Here is an 18046-nt window from a genome sequence, read left to right on the forward strand (position 1 = left end):
TTTAGGAATCCTTTTTACTATCAGATTTTTTTTTCACTTTTATTTATAGTCAGTTACCCGTTTAGTTACCGAACATTCCCAGCGTTGCTTAACTTCAGTAATCCCATAAGGGACTGGTGCATTCGAAGTGTTTTAAGCTGCTGAGAGAGAAGGACAGGATAGGAGCAAGCCAGCCGCAGCCGTTCCGTGAACGAACCTTATCTGTAAATTTCTACCCGGGCAGGAATCGAACCCGTGACCTAGCGCTTACAAGGCTGCTACCCGACAAAAATAAAGACGCTTGTTCATTTCAAATAAATAATATTACAATTTTCATTGGTTTGGTTGTATTAATTAAAGAAGATAAATATTTTTATTTCATATAATTCAACGCTTAACTAAAGTGAATATTTGTCTAAAAGTTACAAATGTCTAAAGTGGCCTGTATACTTTGAGGGGCCCTCGCAAGTTTCACTAGGGGCCCCCTGGACCAATAGCAAGTTGGATGTTCGAAATAAGGGGCAATTTTTTTTTTATTTATGTTCCTACACTTAGGGGTCCTTAAATGCTCGTAAACTCTTTAATATTCAAAATCTAAAAGGCCTTAATAAACCTACTACCAACTCTCAATAACATTCGTTCTGAACAAAATTTCTATGTAATAATAATACAGTTCATAACTAAACACATTTCGTAGCACCATATGAACAGAAGGTAAAATAGGTATCTAAAAACTACATAATATTTACTTATGTCTTTTTTTTTTTCGTTACTAAAATAAGTACATACCTAGCAAACAAACATTTCTTTTTTTTTCATGTATTCATAATTCAGAAACTAACGTAGAAGTTATGCTAGAAACGGTAAAAAAAGTAAAAGAATAATCAAGTTCTTAAATTGTCTTGTGAATTTTCCGTTAGGAAAAAACGAACTTCTGAGAAGCTAGCAATTAAAAATTTCACGGTATGTCAGTAGTACACCTTAGAGATGCGACTTTTGACTCATCTTTCGTTATTAAAATAAGTACATACCTAGCAAACAAACATTTCTTTTTTTCATGTATTCACAATTCAGAAACTAACGTAGAAGTTATGCTAGAAACGGTTAAAAAAAAGTAAAAGAATAATCAAGTTCTTAAATTGTCTTGTGAATTTTCCGTTAGAAAAAAAAACGAACTTCTGAGAAGCTAGCAATTAAAAATTTCACGGTATGTCAGTAGTACACCTTAGAGATGCGACTTTTGACTCATCTTTGGGATTGAATCCCAACTGAGCTACTCAGTAAAAGGAACTACTCTTTTTTTCAACTCGCTTTAGCCTACGGTGTTTCCCATTTGGGAACACGTGACGTTAATGGGTTAAACTTATATTAATTGCTTTCTTTTATTATTTTATTGTGTAGGGCATTTTTTCACACAAACGCATTATAAAGCGTCACCTAATAATTTTCCGTGTAGACAAACCAAGCCGGTTGCTTAGAGTACTTATTTAACCTATGTGATGTGTAACTATCACTTTTTAGACAACAATAGTAAAGCCTTATTCGATTATGTGACTTTTTTATGGTAAACATGTCTGAACCAATGTGATTGAGAGATTTCGCTTTGTGGAGCAAGTGTGGACGTCCAAAGCGGAATCTCATTGGTTCAGCCATGTTGACTATAAAAAAAGTCACAATCGATAGGCATATTTTTCTTTGGGAAACCGAGACGATTTCCCCTCTTCGAAAGCTCATTTCCCCTCTTTTGGCGTGGTAGTGCCTGTACTAAACCATTGTATTGATACTTACCTATGGGATTTTAGAGATTTATGAAAAAAAAAAAAAAGTTCTTTAAAGATTTGAATTTAGGACATAGAAGAGTGTGAAGATGTAGGTAATAGAAAATCTAATAAATGTTTATTAAAAAAAAAAAAAAAAAAAAAATCTTTATAAAAATAAGGGGACTAAAAAAATTAAATAGAAAACCAAGGTTTATGGGTTACCTACCTTATACCTAGTTGAGTCAGATTTACATTTCCCTTGAAATTTAAACTAAAAAAAAAAAAAAAAGATTTTATGTATTTTAGGTTTGCTTAGGTATTGGGCTTTCTCTCACCTCAAGGTTTCCAAAAGGCTCGCACAAAAATTGTAGAATTAGTTTCTTGATGTAAGGATTATCTATATTGATTTTATTAGAGAATCAAAATACCAATAAATTTTAGTTGTAGTAAAATGATTTTTTTCATGTGTTATAATTGTTTGCGATTTCTAGTGATTACTATCATGAAACATAGCAATATAAAAACAAAAAATAAAATTTACCCCTAATGGAAGCTGTGCTTTCTACACTACCATCTTTCCTTTTACATACTTCCAGCTTCATATAAGATTATATTAATTGCTGCATATCTCGGGTATTTAACACCTTATCATCCTCTTCGTTTACCAACCGATCCCTTTTTTACTATCAGTTTTTTTTTTTTTTTTTTTCAATTTTGATTTTATAGTCCAGCTAACGGTCCCGTTTAGTTACAAACTTCCCAGTGTTGCTTAACCTCAGTAATCCCCATAAGGACTGGTGCATGTCCCCCGAAGTGTTTTGAAGTCTGCTGAGAGAGAGGGACAAGGATAGGAAGCAGCCAGCCGCAGCCCGTTCCGGGGTGAACGAACGCTTATCTGTAAATTTTCTACCCGGGCCAGGAATCGAAACCCGTGACCTAGAAAAAAAACGAATTAGGGCTGTAAAGGGCAGTGGCAAAAAAACCAGAAAAGAAAGAAAAAGAAAATAATAATAAAAGAGCGCTAATTCAATGGAAACTTCTTTTATTATTATCCCTTTTTCCTTCTTTTTTTTTTCCAGCCTGCCCTTAGCGCCGCCGGCGTGGATAAATAGTCGGATTCTCAATGAGAATTAAATCGGACGNNNNGGGGTCCTGGGTTTGAATCCTCAAAAAAAAAAAAAATGCTTTCATATGATAATCACAAATATTTCAACCGGTTACTTTCTGCTTTCTGGTGTTCTTGTGATGACTCAGCACCTGAATGTGGAAAGTATTGTGTGTCATCTGATGAAGGACATACTGTAGAACAAACATGCTACAACACAGACTGAATGAGTCTAATGTGGCAGTTGTTTCATAGCTACAAAATAAAAACAGTGGTGAAACACTAAAAAAAAAAAAAAAAAAAAAAAAAAACGCGGAAAGTGGGAAACAATACGAGATACAAGTGTACAACTGTACATAGGTATGTCAAAAACTCAACTTTGAAAATTCGGAACCAGCTTGGTAGGTAGCTTTGTTGGTAGGGCGTCTGCCTTGTAAGCACTGGGCCGCGCTTCGATTGCTGCCCGAGGCGGATTGTTCGTTCTCGGAACGGCTGGCTTTCTCCTATCCTGTCTTCCTTCTCTCTTCGAGTTCAGGACGATAAGACCAAGGCAGTTACAGTTCCCTCTGTCAAAACTCTATTCTCTTCATAGGGATATAAGAGACTCACAAAGTCTAGGGGCATTCAAGACCTCCCTGGTGAAATATCTTAAAGGCTCACAGTTAAAGAAGAATTGAGTACTTGCTCGATTTACACTCTTATCAAACCTTCCTCGAAGCCGATGCCTAGCTGGTCAAGACGCTCGTCTGGTAGCCAGGAGGGCGAGGGTTCAATCCCAGCTGAGATATTAAATATTTTCCTCAATATTAGTAAAAAATTTCAATATTTTCATAAATTGGGAATTTCACCACAATAAGACGAGATATGGAATATTTTCTACTATATTCTTGAAATTTTTGAGAATTTCACAATAATCGCAGTAGCAATCCCAAATTCAGCCCTAAAATCTTCACGCTTTCTCTCGATGAGACGAGATATGGAATATTTTCCACTATATTCTTGAAATTTTTGAGAATTTCACAATAATCGCAGTAGCAATCCCAAATTCAGCCCTAAAATCTTCACGCTTTCTCTCGATTTCAGCCTCGAAAAACTCCCCCAGGTAGGGCTAGATTTAGTTCGTAGCCTCACTAAAACACCGTGTATGTTTATTTATCTTATAGACAGGGCCGCGATGTCTGTTTAAACTCCGTTCAGGTTGGATTAGACAATCTGATTGGATTAGACAATCTTTTGGATTAGACAATCTGATTGGTCGATTTTGCTGGATTTCAAAAATTTTAACCTATTTGGTAGATTTCTTCATGAAAAGTTAAACTTGTACAGAGTAAACAGAGTTTAACTCACATTGTGGTTCTGGAGCTTAACCCGTTAACGTCATTTTTTCTTCTTCGAGTGTAACAAGATTACACGTTCTGTCCTCTAGGATCGACAAAAAAATAAGGCTAAAAACAGAGAGAAGTGGAGAGCATAGAGTGTTTGGTCTCAACTCTATTCGGTTTGAATAGATCAGTTGCGCTTACTTGGGTGATGTTTCAAAGTCATAGAGCTGGAAAAATGAGGACCAACGGATTTTTTCTTTTCCTTCTACGACTTCTATCGATTTAAAAAATACCGGTAAATCGTGAAGTTTGACGTCACGGCATATGCTCCCGTAGACGATGACGTCATAATTGATGACTCTTTGTTTGTGCGCAAGCGTTTCTGTGCATTTTGACGTGAAATCTGACGTCACAACTCTTTGAACTTTTTCATTAGAACGGAAAATGAAAATTGAATTTTCGACCTTTTAAAGTTACTTTTTCGGAGTTTTGACCTCAGATTCGGATTTTTCACTACTTTTTACGTAGGAATCGACCATTTATTAATAATTTTTACCCATTTGCAACTGCTCCATTCGTGGCCTCCCTCTACCGGCTCTATGTGCTATGCTCTCCGCCCCTCTCTTTTAGCCTACGGTGTTTCCCATTTGGGAACACGTGACGTTAATGGGTTAAACTTATATTAATTGCTTTCTTTTATTATTTTATTGTGTAGGGCATTTTTTCACACAAACGCATTATAAAGCGTCACCTAATAATTTTCCGTGTAGACTTGTAGACAAGCCAAGCCGGTTGCTTAGAGTACTTATTTAACCTATGTGATGTGTAACTATCACTTTTTAGACAACAATAGTAAAGCCTTATTCGATTATGTGACTTTTTTTTATGGTAAACATGTCTGAACCAATGCGATTGAGAGCTTTCGCTTTGTGGAGCAAGTATGGACGTTCGAAGCGGAATCTCATTGGTTCAACCATGTTGACTATAAAAAAAAGTCACAATCGATAGGCATATTTTTCTTTGGGAAACCGAGACGATTTCCCCTCTTTGAAAGCTCATTTCCCCTCTTTTGGCGTGGTAGTGCCTGTACTAAACCATTGTATTGATACTTACCTATGAGATTTTAGAGATTTATGGAAAAAAAAAGTTCTTTAAAGATTTGAATTTAGGACATAGAAGAGTGTGAAGATGTAGGTAATAGAAAATCTAAAAAAATGTTTATTAAAAAAAAAAAAAAAAACGATGATTGACTATGGTTCAGGACGAGCCTATTAAACATGGCTAGAGACCATCACACTGGTGTGCAGCTGATACAAAAAGATATCTTTTCTTTATTATGCCACCACCATTCTTTGTGGTCACCCAGCCTGAGTGGTGCTAGAAGTACCTAAGCAACTGCCCAAATGATAAAGATCCCTTAGATAGCTTCTACTATGGATATATTTTTCTTTGTTTCAGATATTACCAAAGAGCGCTAGAAATTTATGAACTCAAATTAGGACCCGATGATTCCAATGTAGCCAAAACCAAGAACAACCTCGCCTCCTGCTATTTGAAACAAGGTAAGGCAAGATTTTTTCCCCGAGATTTCTTTTGAATATATGTATTTATTTATTTCGAGGGAAACAATATTGACAAAAAATGTATTTAACAAACTGCTTTAAACATAGAGTTGCCATACGACACAGTCACACAGCATACAAATTGGTCTTCGTTCGGAAAAATCGTGTCGTGTGTAGTGGGAACAGTCTTCTTTAAATTGCATTGCCTACAGAACATTTAAAAAATAATAATAATAATGACGTGGGTTTTAACCCTCGTCTATGTGTTCTCTTGTATTGGAAGTTTCTGTTTTTGTTTCGCAGGTAAATACAAGGAAGCTGAGATCCTCTACAAGCAAGTACTGACGCGAGCTCATGAGAGAGAATTCGGTGCCTGTGACGGAGATAACAAACCTATCTGGCAGGTAAGTAAGGGACCTACGAGCCTACGACCAAATTATAATCTTATAGAAATACTACCATCACGTCACGTCATGGGGAGTCTGAGCGATGTAGTTCAAAGTTTTCCCATAATATTGTAGGTAATTTCGTTCAGGACAGCCACACTACTATCACGTTACGTGATGTGTCGTGATGGTAGTGTGGTTCTACTTTCGACCTGTACCTACGTCTCATTTAATTTCCATCAGAGAGACATTCAGTTTCCCTTTGTGTATCTCGTTGCTCATTTTGACAGACATTTAAGCCGTATTTTATGTGACTTTTTTTAGATTCAAACAAAGAGATATGAATTTCAGTTTCAACACGTTGACTGCTAAAGTATATTCTCTTCAATTTTCGGAATGTTTTCATCGGAAAATAGCAAAATTTCACTCAGAGGCCCTCTTTCAGATAAACGCTTGTTCATTTTAAATAAATAATATTGCAATTTTTATTGGTTTGGTTGTATTAATTAAAAAAGATAAATATTTTTATTTCATATAATTCAACGCTTAACTAAAGTGAATATTTGTCTAAAAGTTACACATGTCTAAAGTGGCTTGTATAGTTCTTCGAAGGACCTCGCAAGTTTTCGCTAGGGCCCCCTTGGCCCTGGGTCAACAGCAAATTTTATATTAGAAATAAAGGGCAGGTGATTTTTGTATAGATGTTCCTACACTTAGGGGTCCTTAAATGCTCGTAAACTCTTTAATATTCAAAATCTAAAATGCCTTAATAAACCTGCTACCAACTATCAATAACATTCGTTCTGAACAAAATTTCTATGTAATAATAATACAGTTCATAACTAAACACATTTCGTAGCACCATATGAACAGAAGTTGGGTTTTTTCGTGACGGGGGTTCTACCCGCTTCAATGGAGCAATTGCATTTGGCTGAAATTTATGAATAAAAGGTCGATTTCCTCATTTTTCTTGCTCTTTGACTTTGAAACCTCACCCAAGTGAGCGCAACTGGTCTATTTAACCTCACCCAGCCTGAGTGGAGCCGGGAACCCAGCAGTACGCGGATTCTCCAGATGTTCACCCATCCAGGTACTAACCACGCGCAACGTTGCTGAACTTCAGTGATCTGTAGAGAACTGGTGCATTCAACGTGCTATCACCGCTGGTGCTGATAGGTTTAATCAAAACCAGTGGTTCTCAAACTTTTTTTGGCCGTGGAGCACCAAGCAACTGCTGTAAACTCTACGGAGCACCCCCCCACCCTTTAGGAATTTTTAAAAATAGAGAAAGAATAATAAAAAACACACTTGATGTTATAATAAAATTTAAAAAATGTTGGAATTTATTTAAATGCGGTAAGAAAAATGAAACTATGCGGAGTACCTGGAAGCTCTTCGTGGAGCACCTGAAAGCTCTTCGCGGAGCACAGTTTGAGAACCACTGATCTAAACCAATCAGCACATATTGTGGTCCCGGCCATCGTAGATTCGTATAAGCTTAATCCATCCCTTGGGGAAATTGTCCCTACACCTAACCCTCAGAGTGGGCTTGTTGTGTATCACTCACCTGCTCTACAAACGTAGTCTCCTCCAGGGTAGGCCGTTTCTTAACGCCGTTACTCCGACTGTTCCACGTATTGCTCTTATTCTCTGTGGTGACGGCCGGTGATGGCTTATTCCAGCCGTTCACTCGCGCCGACCCTGACCTTTGACTTGACAGGTTGCGCCTGAAGGGGGAAGACTGGGGGGACGGAGAGGCCGCGCCTGTAGAGCGAGAGCGATGAGGTTTACTGGAGGCGGAAGAGAGAGAGGAAACCGAACGGACTGGAGCACCTGAAAGAAAGAAGGCATATTAGTTGATGAGAAATGAAGTTTGTCAAATATCTCCAAAAAACTTAGGTACCTAGGTAATTTTTTAACTATTCAGAAGCTCCTATGAAAAATAAAGCTCTTTTTTGGGTTTAACCTAAGCCTATTATAAAACTGGTCACTGCTCATTTATGACAGCTCCTTTTTTTGTAACAATTTTAAATTGACATGACTTCTGAACAAGTACCAAAACGTACGTACACTAGTATTTCTATTGCAAAAATTTCAAATCCCAGTTTAGTTAGCGTAATGTGGTTTTCCTTGGATCACCTTAGACTCGAACCACCAACCTCCACATCCATAGTTCACCACTATACCACTGAGGTTGTCTATTAGAATAAATTACATTTTTCTTCTTCTTCAAGATTGTACCTGGAAACTGCTTTCGCATTACTTCAAGGCACATTATTTTACATCCATGCCTATCCAAGAACGGACAATTTCGGTCAGAAAACTTCCACCCTGGCCGGAATTCGAACCCAGCACCTCCAGGTTGAGAGTAGGTACCAAATATCTCCAAAAAACTTAGGTACCTAGGTAATTTTTTAACTATTCAGAAGCTCCTATGAAAAATAAAGCTCCTTTTTGGGTTTAACCTAAGCCTATTATAAAACTGGTCACTGCTCATTTATGACAGCTCCTTTTTTTGTAACAATTTTAAATTGACGTGACTTCTGAACAAGTACCAAAACGTACGTACACTCGTATTTCTATTGCAAAAATTTCAAATCCCAGTTTAGTTAGTTTGGATAAAATCCGTCCGGGGCGGGAATCGAACTCGCGGCCTAGCGCTTACAAGGCAGACGTGCTACCAACCAAGCCAACTAGGATGGCGTTAAGCATAAACATGAATACTTGTCCCTAAGTGCATCACTGAAGTTAGGTATTAGAATAAAGAATAACCATTAACCAATAAGATACACATGGAACCTGCCATCTGTCTCGTATTCAATATCAGTAATGTACAGAGCGTAATGTGGTTTTCCTTGGATCATCTTAGACTCGAACCACCAACCTCCACATCCAAAGTCCACCACTATACCACTGAGGTTGTCTATTAGAATAAATTACATTTTTCTTCTTCTTCAAGATTGTACCTGGAAACCGCTTTCGCATTACTTCAAGGCACATTATTTTACATCTATGCCTATCCAAGAACGGACAATTTCGGTCAGAAAACTTCCACCCTGGCCGGAATTCGAACCCAGCACCTCCAGGTTGAGAGTAGGTACTACTCAGCCACAGATAATTACACATGGAACCTGTCATCTGTCTCGTATTCAGTACCAGTAATGTACAAGACACACAGAGCGTAATGTGGTTTTCCTTGGATCATCTGAGATCGGTCTCTAATATCTCCTTAAAAGGCGGTAAAACTCTCAGGAAAGAGAGACGCCGCGAGAGGGGTTTCTAGGGCGCTCTAGAGCGGACTACCTTCGCATGGCCCTACATGGAAGAACGTGCCCTAGATGGAAGAAATTGGTTGGGTATTTATGGATGTATGATGAATGGTGTAACCAGTGGTGGAGGTACGAGTAGGAAGTGAGGGATGGTAATGTCGAGGTCTAAACGCGGAAGTCGCCTCTGTTTTATGTCCGGTTTCATTGCACTTAGTACCAACAGGGAAACCAAAGACGATAGATATCTCGAAGACAACAGGGGCTTTTAGGTGGTATACTGGTACCAAAAAAATATTTATCAATGTAAAAAAAGAGGTTTGATAGAGGGAACTGTAATGAGGTTTTATCGTCCCGTAAGCGAAGAGAAGGAAGACAGGATAGGAAAAAGCCAGCCGTTCCGAGAACGAACATTATCCCATCAGGATAAAATCCGCCCCGGGCGGGAATCGAAACCGCGGCCTGTACCAATTTAACCAATACCAAATGGTATGCTATTTTGATCCGATGAGTGTTTATATTAGTACATAAGTCTAAAATGGCGCACAAAGCCAAGACCATAGTTGGTGTATTGTGTGTATGCGACTGAACGAATCAAGTTTCCAAGAGGTTTGATAGAGGCAACTATAACTGCTAAGGACTTATCGTCCCGAAAGCGTAGAGACGACAGGATAGGAGAAAGCCAGTCGTTCCGAGAACGAACAGTACCCGTTCAGGATAAAATTCGCCCCGGGCGGGAATCGAACCCGCGGCCTAGCGCTTATAACGCAGACGCTCTACCAATTAAGCTAACTAGGCTGGCATCTTGCATTTCAATCAGTCTTGTAGGGGCAAAGACCTAAGATTTTAGTCCCCTCCTAAAATAAATGTAAAAAAAAAAAAAAAAAAATTCCGCGGCGATAAAACGATGAATGCAGCCAGATCAGTGAGGTTAAGCAACGTTGTGCGTGGTTGGTATCTAGGTGGGTTATCGTCTTGGAGAAAATGAGTAGATACTGCTGCCTATTTCGGGGTACACTCAGAGGCGCTACTTGAAATCCCAGTGAAAAGCCGAGACATAAAAGCTTGATAAGCCTAGTTCGCTTGGAAGATAGCGCGTCTGCCTTGTAAGCGCTAGGTCGCGGGTTCGATTCCGGGACGATGATTCCGTTGTTACCGTTGCTTCTATCAAAACTCTTGGGGAAAGAAAAAAATAAATAAAACGAAGCAACTCGAGCAACAACTACCCCAACAACATTTTTGTTTGGGTCCTTATCGGTCTAAATTTCCTATTTCAATTTTTTTAGGCTTTATTTAGAGTGGCAGGGTTTTCCTGAAGGAGCTCTTCCATACAAACACTAGTTTTTGTGTCTTTTATATTTTCCATTTTTGTCAGGACTTGGAAAATAATATTTTTCTTTTTTTTTCTGATGACCTGGAGATGGTTTGAGCAAGAGGTTTTGCAGATGTTGAGTGGGGTGTACAACTATGTTGTGTGTATGTCTGGTACTGGCAACCAAACTGGTAGTGAGTGGCAGTGTGGTTCGCCTCCGCACCGAATGGGTGCAAGTTCGTGTCTCGAACCGGTCAAACTATCTGATTCAATAACAGAAGCAAAATGGTCTTAGAGGCTAGGAGCATACGATATTGGACAATGTACAACTAGTGGTTCACTGAACTGTGGAGCTCCGAAAAAGGGCGCCTAAGGGAAGCCCCGTGGCCCCAAAACGGTCCCAAATTTTGAAGAGATTTTTTTTCCCCCACGAGAATATTTCTCTTTTCTTCTTCTTCTTCTTTTTCTTCTTTTTCTTCTTCTTCTTCTTCTTCTAGGAGCTTTGATGGAGAAAATTGTGATAGCGGAGGTTTTATGGTCCCGAAATCGAAGAGAGAACGAGGACAGGATAGGAGAATGCCAGCTGTTCCGAGAACGAAAATTGTTTTTTTCACCCCGGGCGGGAATCGAACCCCCGACCTAACGCTTCCATTGCAGACGCGCTACCCTCCAAGCTAACTAGGCTGACTTCCCTACAGAGTCTCCATAGATAGAGCCCAAAATTTAATAAGAAAATGTCTCGTGTTGATTCCCCCCTATGAAAAATTTAATGACCCTTTGACTGAGTAGTTCATAACATGTCCAATTCAGTCCACCCTGTCGGTATGATTGCATATGCAGATTATTGTTACAATAGTGCAGGTGCCAAGTTCAATTCTCATTCATTCACTAAGCAACTAAGCACTACGAGTATAATACTATTGAGATGTTAGTCAAGGTTTTCCCTTGTTAAGCTTGACAGAGGTTTCAGCCAGGGCCGTATTTGGGGGGGGGGCTGAGGGGGCCCGGGACCTCCCCCCCTCCATTTTTCTCTTTTACTGTACGTCACACTCCGAAAAATTGGGGTGGAGGGGGCCCGGTCACCCCCCTCCCTTACTTTCGAACTTCATTTTCCTACTGTACTGTAGGCCAGACTTCCAAATTTTGGAAGTCTGGCCTACAGAAGGAGAAGGAGGAGGAGGAGGGGTAGAGGGAAAGGAAAAAGAAGATAAGAAGGAGAAGAAGGAAGAGCTTGTTTAAAATACTCGCATGTATCCTAAATTGAGGGGTGATCTGGAAAAAGGGCGTAACGCCCCTTTTCGGGAGTCGCATTTTTGGATAGCAAATTTTGTTGTGAACACGACTGTGAAAGAATCATCTTTCTATCTCTTTTCTGCGACAAGTTATGGCCAACTGTGTGAACCCTGTAACATTGTGTTCATTTGAAAATGAAAACTTCAAACGTGATTGTCTCGAAACTGTGTTTTCGCAGCTATGCCCTTTTTCCAGATCACGCCTCAATTGTAAATACCATATTATCGTTTTGTGACATAGAGTTGTCAAATATACCTACTGAGGAAGAGTAAAACATTCGCATTATTTCATCTCTACTCGTGGTACCGGTTACGTAAAGGTGAAACATAAATTTACGTACGTGTATGTTACTCATTTGCCTTTGTTTTTTTGTACCATACACAGAAAACAATACCCAATCAAAATATAGTACATGGATACATAGTACGAAATTAATACCCTATAAATCAGTACTTCTCAAAGTTCTTACCACCGCGGCAGACTTTTCAAGGCTCCATCTTTCCACGGCAGCCCCCACTACCCCCAAGCACACGAATATTGTACATGAGTTAACATAAATCGGTATAGCGCCGTAGGCCTTTAAAAAAAAATCCTGCGGTCTTTTTTTGTCTCATCAGTTTTGTGATCTTTATTTAAGAAAAAAATCATAAATCTCGCGGAATACCTAGGGAAGGGGTTTCCAACTAGCGGCCCGCCAGGCCTTTTTTGTGGCCCGCGAAGCTTTTTGGGATTTGTACAAACTTAACTAAATAGTCGTGTTCAGCTACAATTAGGGGAATACTGTTTGAAAAATTTCGCCTGCGGCGCTCAAAATTCGATCGGACTGCATTTCTGAAAAGTTGGGGGGGGGGGGGGTCCCGCGAGAGGGTTTCTAGGGCGGTCTAGAGCGGAGTACCTTCGCATGGCCCTACATGGAAGAACGTGCCCTAGATGGAAGAAATTGGTTGGGTATTTATGGATGTATGATGAATGGTGTAACCAGTGGTGGAGGTACGAGTAGGAAGTAAGGGATGGTAATGTCGAGGTCTAAACGCGGAAGTCGCCTCTGTTTTATGTCCGGTTTCATTGCACTTAGTACCAACAAGAAAACCAAAGACGATAGATATCTCGAAGACAACAGGGGCTTTTAGGTGGTACTGGTACCAAAAAATATTTATCAATGTAAAAAAAGAGGTTTGATAGAGGGAACTGTAATGAGGTTTTATCGTCCCGTGAGCGAAGAGAAGGAAGACAGGATAGGAAAAAGCCAGCCGTTCCGAGAACGAACATTATCCCATCAGGATAAAATCCGCCCTGGGCGGGAATCGAAACCGCGGCCTAGCGCTTACAAGGCAGGCGCGCCACCAGCCAAGCTATGTAACTAGGCTGGCAGACCGAACTGTAACAACGTTAATTTTATGACTTGATTTTTACCCGAACCACCAACTTTCAGACACAAAGTCCGCTGCGGTAACCACCCTACAACACTGAGGTACCTATTCTATTCACCATGGAGCACACTCAGTCTATTCAACACCAATTAGATTTATCTACAAATGATGAAAACACATTCTCACGAGTCATTCGAGCTAATGACAGTGTAAAGTGTTTGTGTGTACCAATCTAACCAATACCAAATGGTATGCCATTTCGATCCGATGAGTGTTTATATTAGTACATAAGTCGAAAATGGCGCACAAAGCCAAGACCATAGTTGGTGTATTGGTATTGTGTGTATGCGACTGAACGAATCAAGTTTCCAAGAGGTTTGATAGAGGCAACTATAACTGCTAAGGACTTATCGTCCCGAAAGCGAAGAGACGACAGGATAGGAGAAAGCCAGTCGTTCCGAGAACGAACAGTATCCGTTCAGGATAAAATTCGCCCCGGGCGGGAATCGAACCCGCGGCCTAGCGCTTATAAGGCAGACGTTCTACCAATTAGGCTAATTAGGCTGGCATCCTGCATTTCAATCAGTCTTGTAGGGGCAAAGACCTAAGATGTTAGTCCCCTCCTAAAATAAACGTAAAAAAATCAGTCTTGTCGAAAGGGACCAAGCTGAACTATTCAACAGATTCCACTTACTTGTATTTACAGGTTTATTATGGAGAGCACCCAGACTCCGGTATCCTTCATCCGAGCTATCATTGGACGCTGACGATACAAAGTTATCCGAAATCCGCATACTAGGGGTCGTATCCACACCGCTATCAATCCTAGACTTGGCCTGAATAGGCGTCACAGGTCGGGTAATGTTCACTTGCTCGTAGGTCCTACTGAAATTGTCCGACACCCGAGGCGCAGGGGTAGAATCAATCCCAGACTGATACTCATTCGTGTTAGTCCGCTTCAGAAAACTGCTCTCATCTATGTTATAAGTTCGGTTGAGCTTGGAGATTTCTTCGTTGATTTTCGACACATCCAGACTGTCGGAGATGCACGAGTCACTCCGGAGTTTCCCGAGGTTGATGTCGTACGGGAGCGAGTAGGATTCGGTCGAGTCCGTGTGATTCAGGTGGCCGGTTCGGGTGTTTCCGTAATCGAGCGAACTGTTCCGAGAGCCGAGCGCGTAGTCTAGGGAGCCGTTCCGTGTGCTAGCGTAATCTAGGGAGCCGTTACGAGGGCTGGCGTAATCTAAGGAGCCATTCCGCATACTCGCGTAGTCTAGCGAGCCATTCCTACTCGTGCAATCTAACGAACCGTTTCGCGAATTTCCGTAATCATTCGAGCAAGATCGGCCCCGGTCGTCCCCCAGCAGGCCGCTATACGAATGAATACTATCGCTGCGTGAAAATTTCCGCTCGTCGCCCTCTTTGCCGCGGGTTTTCGACGCGGATCTGCCGCGATAGTCCGTGTCGCGGTTTTTAGATACAGAGCGGGCGCGGCTTGCCTCAGTATCGCGGTTTTTCGACACAGAACGCGCGCGGCTAGTGTCAGAGTCGCGGTTTTTGGACGCGGAGCGGCCGCGATATTCGTACTCGCGGTTTTTCGATATGGATCGACTGCGGTCAAGTTTCCCTCTCCCCTTCGGATCTGGCGTCGTAGACCGCGACACGTTGCGTCTTGGTGTGGGACTACGACTGCGTCTATTATCGACGCGAGGGGAAAGGGTATCCAGACGGGGGGTGGGGGAGCGGGAACGATTGCGATTGGCTCGCGCTGCTGTGTGGGAGGGGGTAAGGAGGGAGGGGTTGGGAGGAGCGGTGGTGCCACCTCCACTTCCTGTGCTCGAGGCGGAAGAGCGACGGGTCCTGGGTGGGGATCTGAAACATTGGGGGGCAAAAAGGAGGCATTATTTATTTGTTTTGAATTTCATCTTTCAACTGGCCCTCCTTGTTAATTGTACTAAATAAACAATAAATAAATAAATAAATAAAAATGTTAGGAGAAAATATACATAGGTACCTTGTTTATCCTGCTGGAATAGGAAAGAAAATTTGAAAAATGTCACTTTATACCAGCAGTCTAACCAAGCTCTTAGGCGTACATTACAATAAAATTGTACATAACCATACAGTTCACACTTTCACAGTGATTGAGTGATGTACAAAGGTTTTTTTTCTTTGTGTGTGTGTGGAGAGGGGAAATCTTCAAAAGACGCCCTTTGCAATGGGGAGTGTGGGATTGATGTCCGGATAGCAGGATATCCAGACCCACTAAAACCCAACCTCTCCCTCTTCCTTTTCGCATTAGGGCCCTGGAACCAGATGTATTGGACATTGCTTCAGGGACGTACATACATCCTAAATTATTTCAGGGGCCTGTACAAAGGTATAAAACTTTGATTAAATCAAGGAAAATAATAATAATAATAATAATAATAATAATAATAATAATAATAATAATAATAATAATAATAAACAAATTTAAACTCAAGGGACAATGATACCCCAATTTACAGTACTTAGCACTCTTTTGAACCTTATCTGTTTAGGAAATGAGGCTGGATCAAGTTACCATCAAGGGACCGTGATACCCTAATTTACAGTACTTAGCACTCTTTTGAAGCTACTAGTAATCTATTAAGTCTATTTTCATGCGAGATCACCACGTCATTCAATGAATTGCATATACATCCGCTATCGTCAGTAATAACAGTGCCCTCTACAACTCCTCAGTGTTATTTCAGTGTTTGTGAACTTAGGCGAAAAAATAGAGTAAATATTTTAAAAATAAAACATTTCATCTTGAAATATTCCATTAATATTTCTTGACTCCGGTAGAGAGTGTGAAGACCCTAGAGTGCAGGCAGTACAGCGTTTCTTCTCTGGATGGCTACACCAGTTTTTTGACCTTTTTTTTTTTTTTTTTTTTTCCCAGGACCAAGTCTAATGTGATACCCACTCGGCCACGGAGATTCTCTTCTTGGCATAATATTTCCGAATAGCTAGAGCAGGGGTTTACAACCAGCGGCCCGCGGGCCACATGTGGCCCGCCAGCCCATTTTTGTGGCCCGCGAAGCTTTTTGGGATTTGTACAAACTTACCTAAATGTAAAAAAAAAAAAAATGGTTTGGTAGGTAGGTAAGGTAGGTACTTATTCAAAAAATTTCGAATTTTAAAATTCTAATAAAAATCCTTCATGTTGAAAATTTTCCCTTAAACAACAAGTCATGAAAGTAGAACAGTTTACATGCGAAAAAAAGGTCTGACTCCGCTGGACATTGAACCCGGCTCTGCCGCGCGCAAGACCAGTGTAGTTATCATTGAGTCATGGAAACTGACCCTCTTTAGTGTTCAGCTACAATTAGAAGTATACTTTTTGAAAAATTTCGCCTGCGGCGCTCAAAATTCGATTATTTTCCTGGTTAGTGTGAACTTACCTCTCATAATGGACTTGTGCCTGGTTGATATCGATCGCGGGACCTCCACTTCTGACGCCCACCAGTTTGGCTGATGCTGCCGCTCTATGGGCTGAAACATAGAAATTAGGAGCAGGTGTTAGAGGATAGGAGAAAGCTAGCCGTTCCAAGAACGAACGAACTCAGGATAAAATCCGCCTGCCCCCGGCGCGGCGAGAGGGAACTGTAACTGCTGATATCTTATCGTTCCGAAAGCGAAGAGAAGACAAGACAGGCGACAAGAGAAAGCCAGCCGTTCCGAGAACGAACCTTATCTGTTAAGGGTTGAGGTTGGGGATAAAGTTCACCCCGGGTGGGTATTTAAAGCCACAACCTAGCGGTTACAAGGCAGGCGCTACCTTCCAAGCTACCTACATAGTAGATAGGTAGTAACTAGAGGTAATTAAACAAATTGAAATAACTCGGGAATAATAAAGTAATTGGATTTATTGGTTTGAAATATTATTCAAGGAACTATGCCTTGTTGCCTTGGCATTGTGGACGACATTCCTGAACAATTCTGGATTAATAAGAACTAATGAATTGATTCATAAACTATGCACTTAGTAGGTAAGTATTATTGTAAGCGTTGTTTTTATTTATTTTCTTATTTTTCTCATTTCTTATCTCTGGTGTGATAAAGTCAATTAAATAGTGACAACCCTATGATAGGTTTATTTACAAATACACTATTTCCGCGGCGCGGCGATAAAACCTTGAATGCAGCCAGATCAGTGAGGTTAAGCAATGTTGTCCGTGGTTGGTATCTAGGTGGGTTATCGTCTTGGAGAAAACGAGTACATACTGCTGTCTATTTCGGGGTGCACTCAGAGGAGCTGTTTGAAATCCCAGTGAAAAATAAATAAAACGAAGCAACTCGAGCAACAACTACCCCAACAACATTTTTCCAATACTTATCGGTCCAAATTTCCAATTTCAATTTTTTTAGGCTTTATTTAGAGTGGCAGGGTTTTCCTGAAGGAGCTCTTCCATACAAACACTAGTTTTTGTGTCTTTTATATTTTCCATTTTTGTCAGGACTTGGAAAATAATATTTTTCTTTTTTTTTCTGATGACCTGGAGATGGTTTGAGCAAGAGGTTTTGCAGATGTTGAGTGGGGTGTACAACTATGTTGTGTGTATGTCTGGTACTGGCAACCAAACTGGTAGTGAGTGGCAGTGTGGTTCGCCTCCGCACCGAATGGGTGCAAGTTCGTGTCTCGAACCGGTCAAACTATCTGA

At 40.6% G+C, this 18046-nt stretch overlaps 2 protein-coding genes, 1 long non-coding RNA gene and 1 pseudogene across 3 annotated transcripts in view; 1 reads left to right on the forward strand and 3 right to left on the reverse strand.

Moving 5' to 3' along the window:
* Window positions 1-287: 287 nt before the first annotated feature.
* LOC113466150 lies at window positions 288-1291 on the reverse strand. The gene is made up of 2 exons (XR_003390637.1): window positions 1204-1291; window positions 288-959 (listed from the first exon to the last, which is right to left on the reverse strand). It is a non-coding gene; the product is annotated as an uncharacterized LOC113466150 (long non-coding RNA).
* Window positions 1292-5060: 3769 nt separating this feature from the next.
* On the forward strand, window positions 5061-6412 carry LOC113466148 (kinesin light chain-like). The gene is made up of 4 exons (XM_026821296.1): window positions 5061-5104; window positions 5625-5728; window positions 6032-6229; window positions 6405-6412. The coding sequence occupies exons 1-4, from the start codon at window positions 5061-5063 to the stop codon at window positions 6410-6412; spliced, it is 354 nt and encodes a 117-aa protein (XP_026677097.1).
* A 751-nt stretch (window positions 6413-7163) lies between these two features.
* On the reverse strand, window positions 7164-7282 carry LOC113466155 (annotated as a pseudogene).
* Window positions 7283-7585: 303 nt separating this feature from the next.
* LOC103506179 (GAS2-like protein pickled eggs) overlaps window positions 7586-18046 on the reverse strand; it is a 102681-nt gene continuing 92220 nt past the window's right edge. Inside the window, exons 6-8 of the mRNA XM_026821305.1 lie at window positions 16787-16877; window positions 14050-15227; window positions 7586-7947 (exon numbers count right to left, since the gene is read on the reverse strand). Of these exons, the coding sequence (XP_026677106.1) occupies window positions 7646-7947; window positions 14050-15227; window positions 16787-16877 (1571 nt within the window). The 3' untranslated portion in view covers window positions 7586-7645. The remainder of the gene's footprint in view (window positions 7948-14049; window positions 15228-16786; window positions 16878-18046) is intronic.

Source organism: Diaphorina citri, unplaced genomic scaffold (genome assembly GCF_000475195.1).
Source record: "Diaphorina citri unplaced genomic scaffold, Diaci psyllid genome assembly version 1.1 scaffold220, whole genome shotgun sequence".
In the NCBI taxonomy this organism is placed as follows: Eukaryota; Metazoa; Arthropoda; class Insecta; order Hemiptera; family Psyllidae; genus Diaphorina; species Diaphorina citri.

Excerpts from the sequence above, each read along its gene's own strand:
- LOC113466148 (XM_026821296.1), top strand. The coding sequence starts at position 5,061 with ATGTCTGAACCAATGCGATTGAGAGCTTTCGCTTTGTGGAGCAA. Across the intron at positions 5,105-5,624 it reads GCTTTCGCTTTGTGGAGCAA|ATATTACCAAAGAGCGCTAG; the intron begins GTATGGACGTTC and ends TCTTTGTTTCAG. Across the intron at positions 5,729-6,031 it reads CTCCTGCTATTTGAAACAAG|GTAAATACAAGGAAGCTGAG; the intron begins GTAAGGCAAGAT and ends TTTGTTTCGCAG.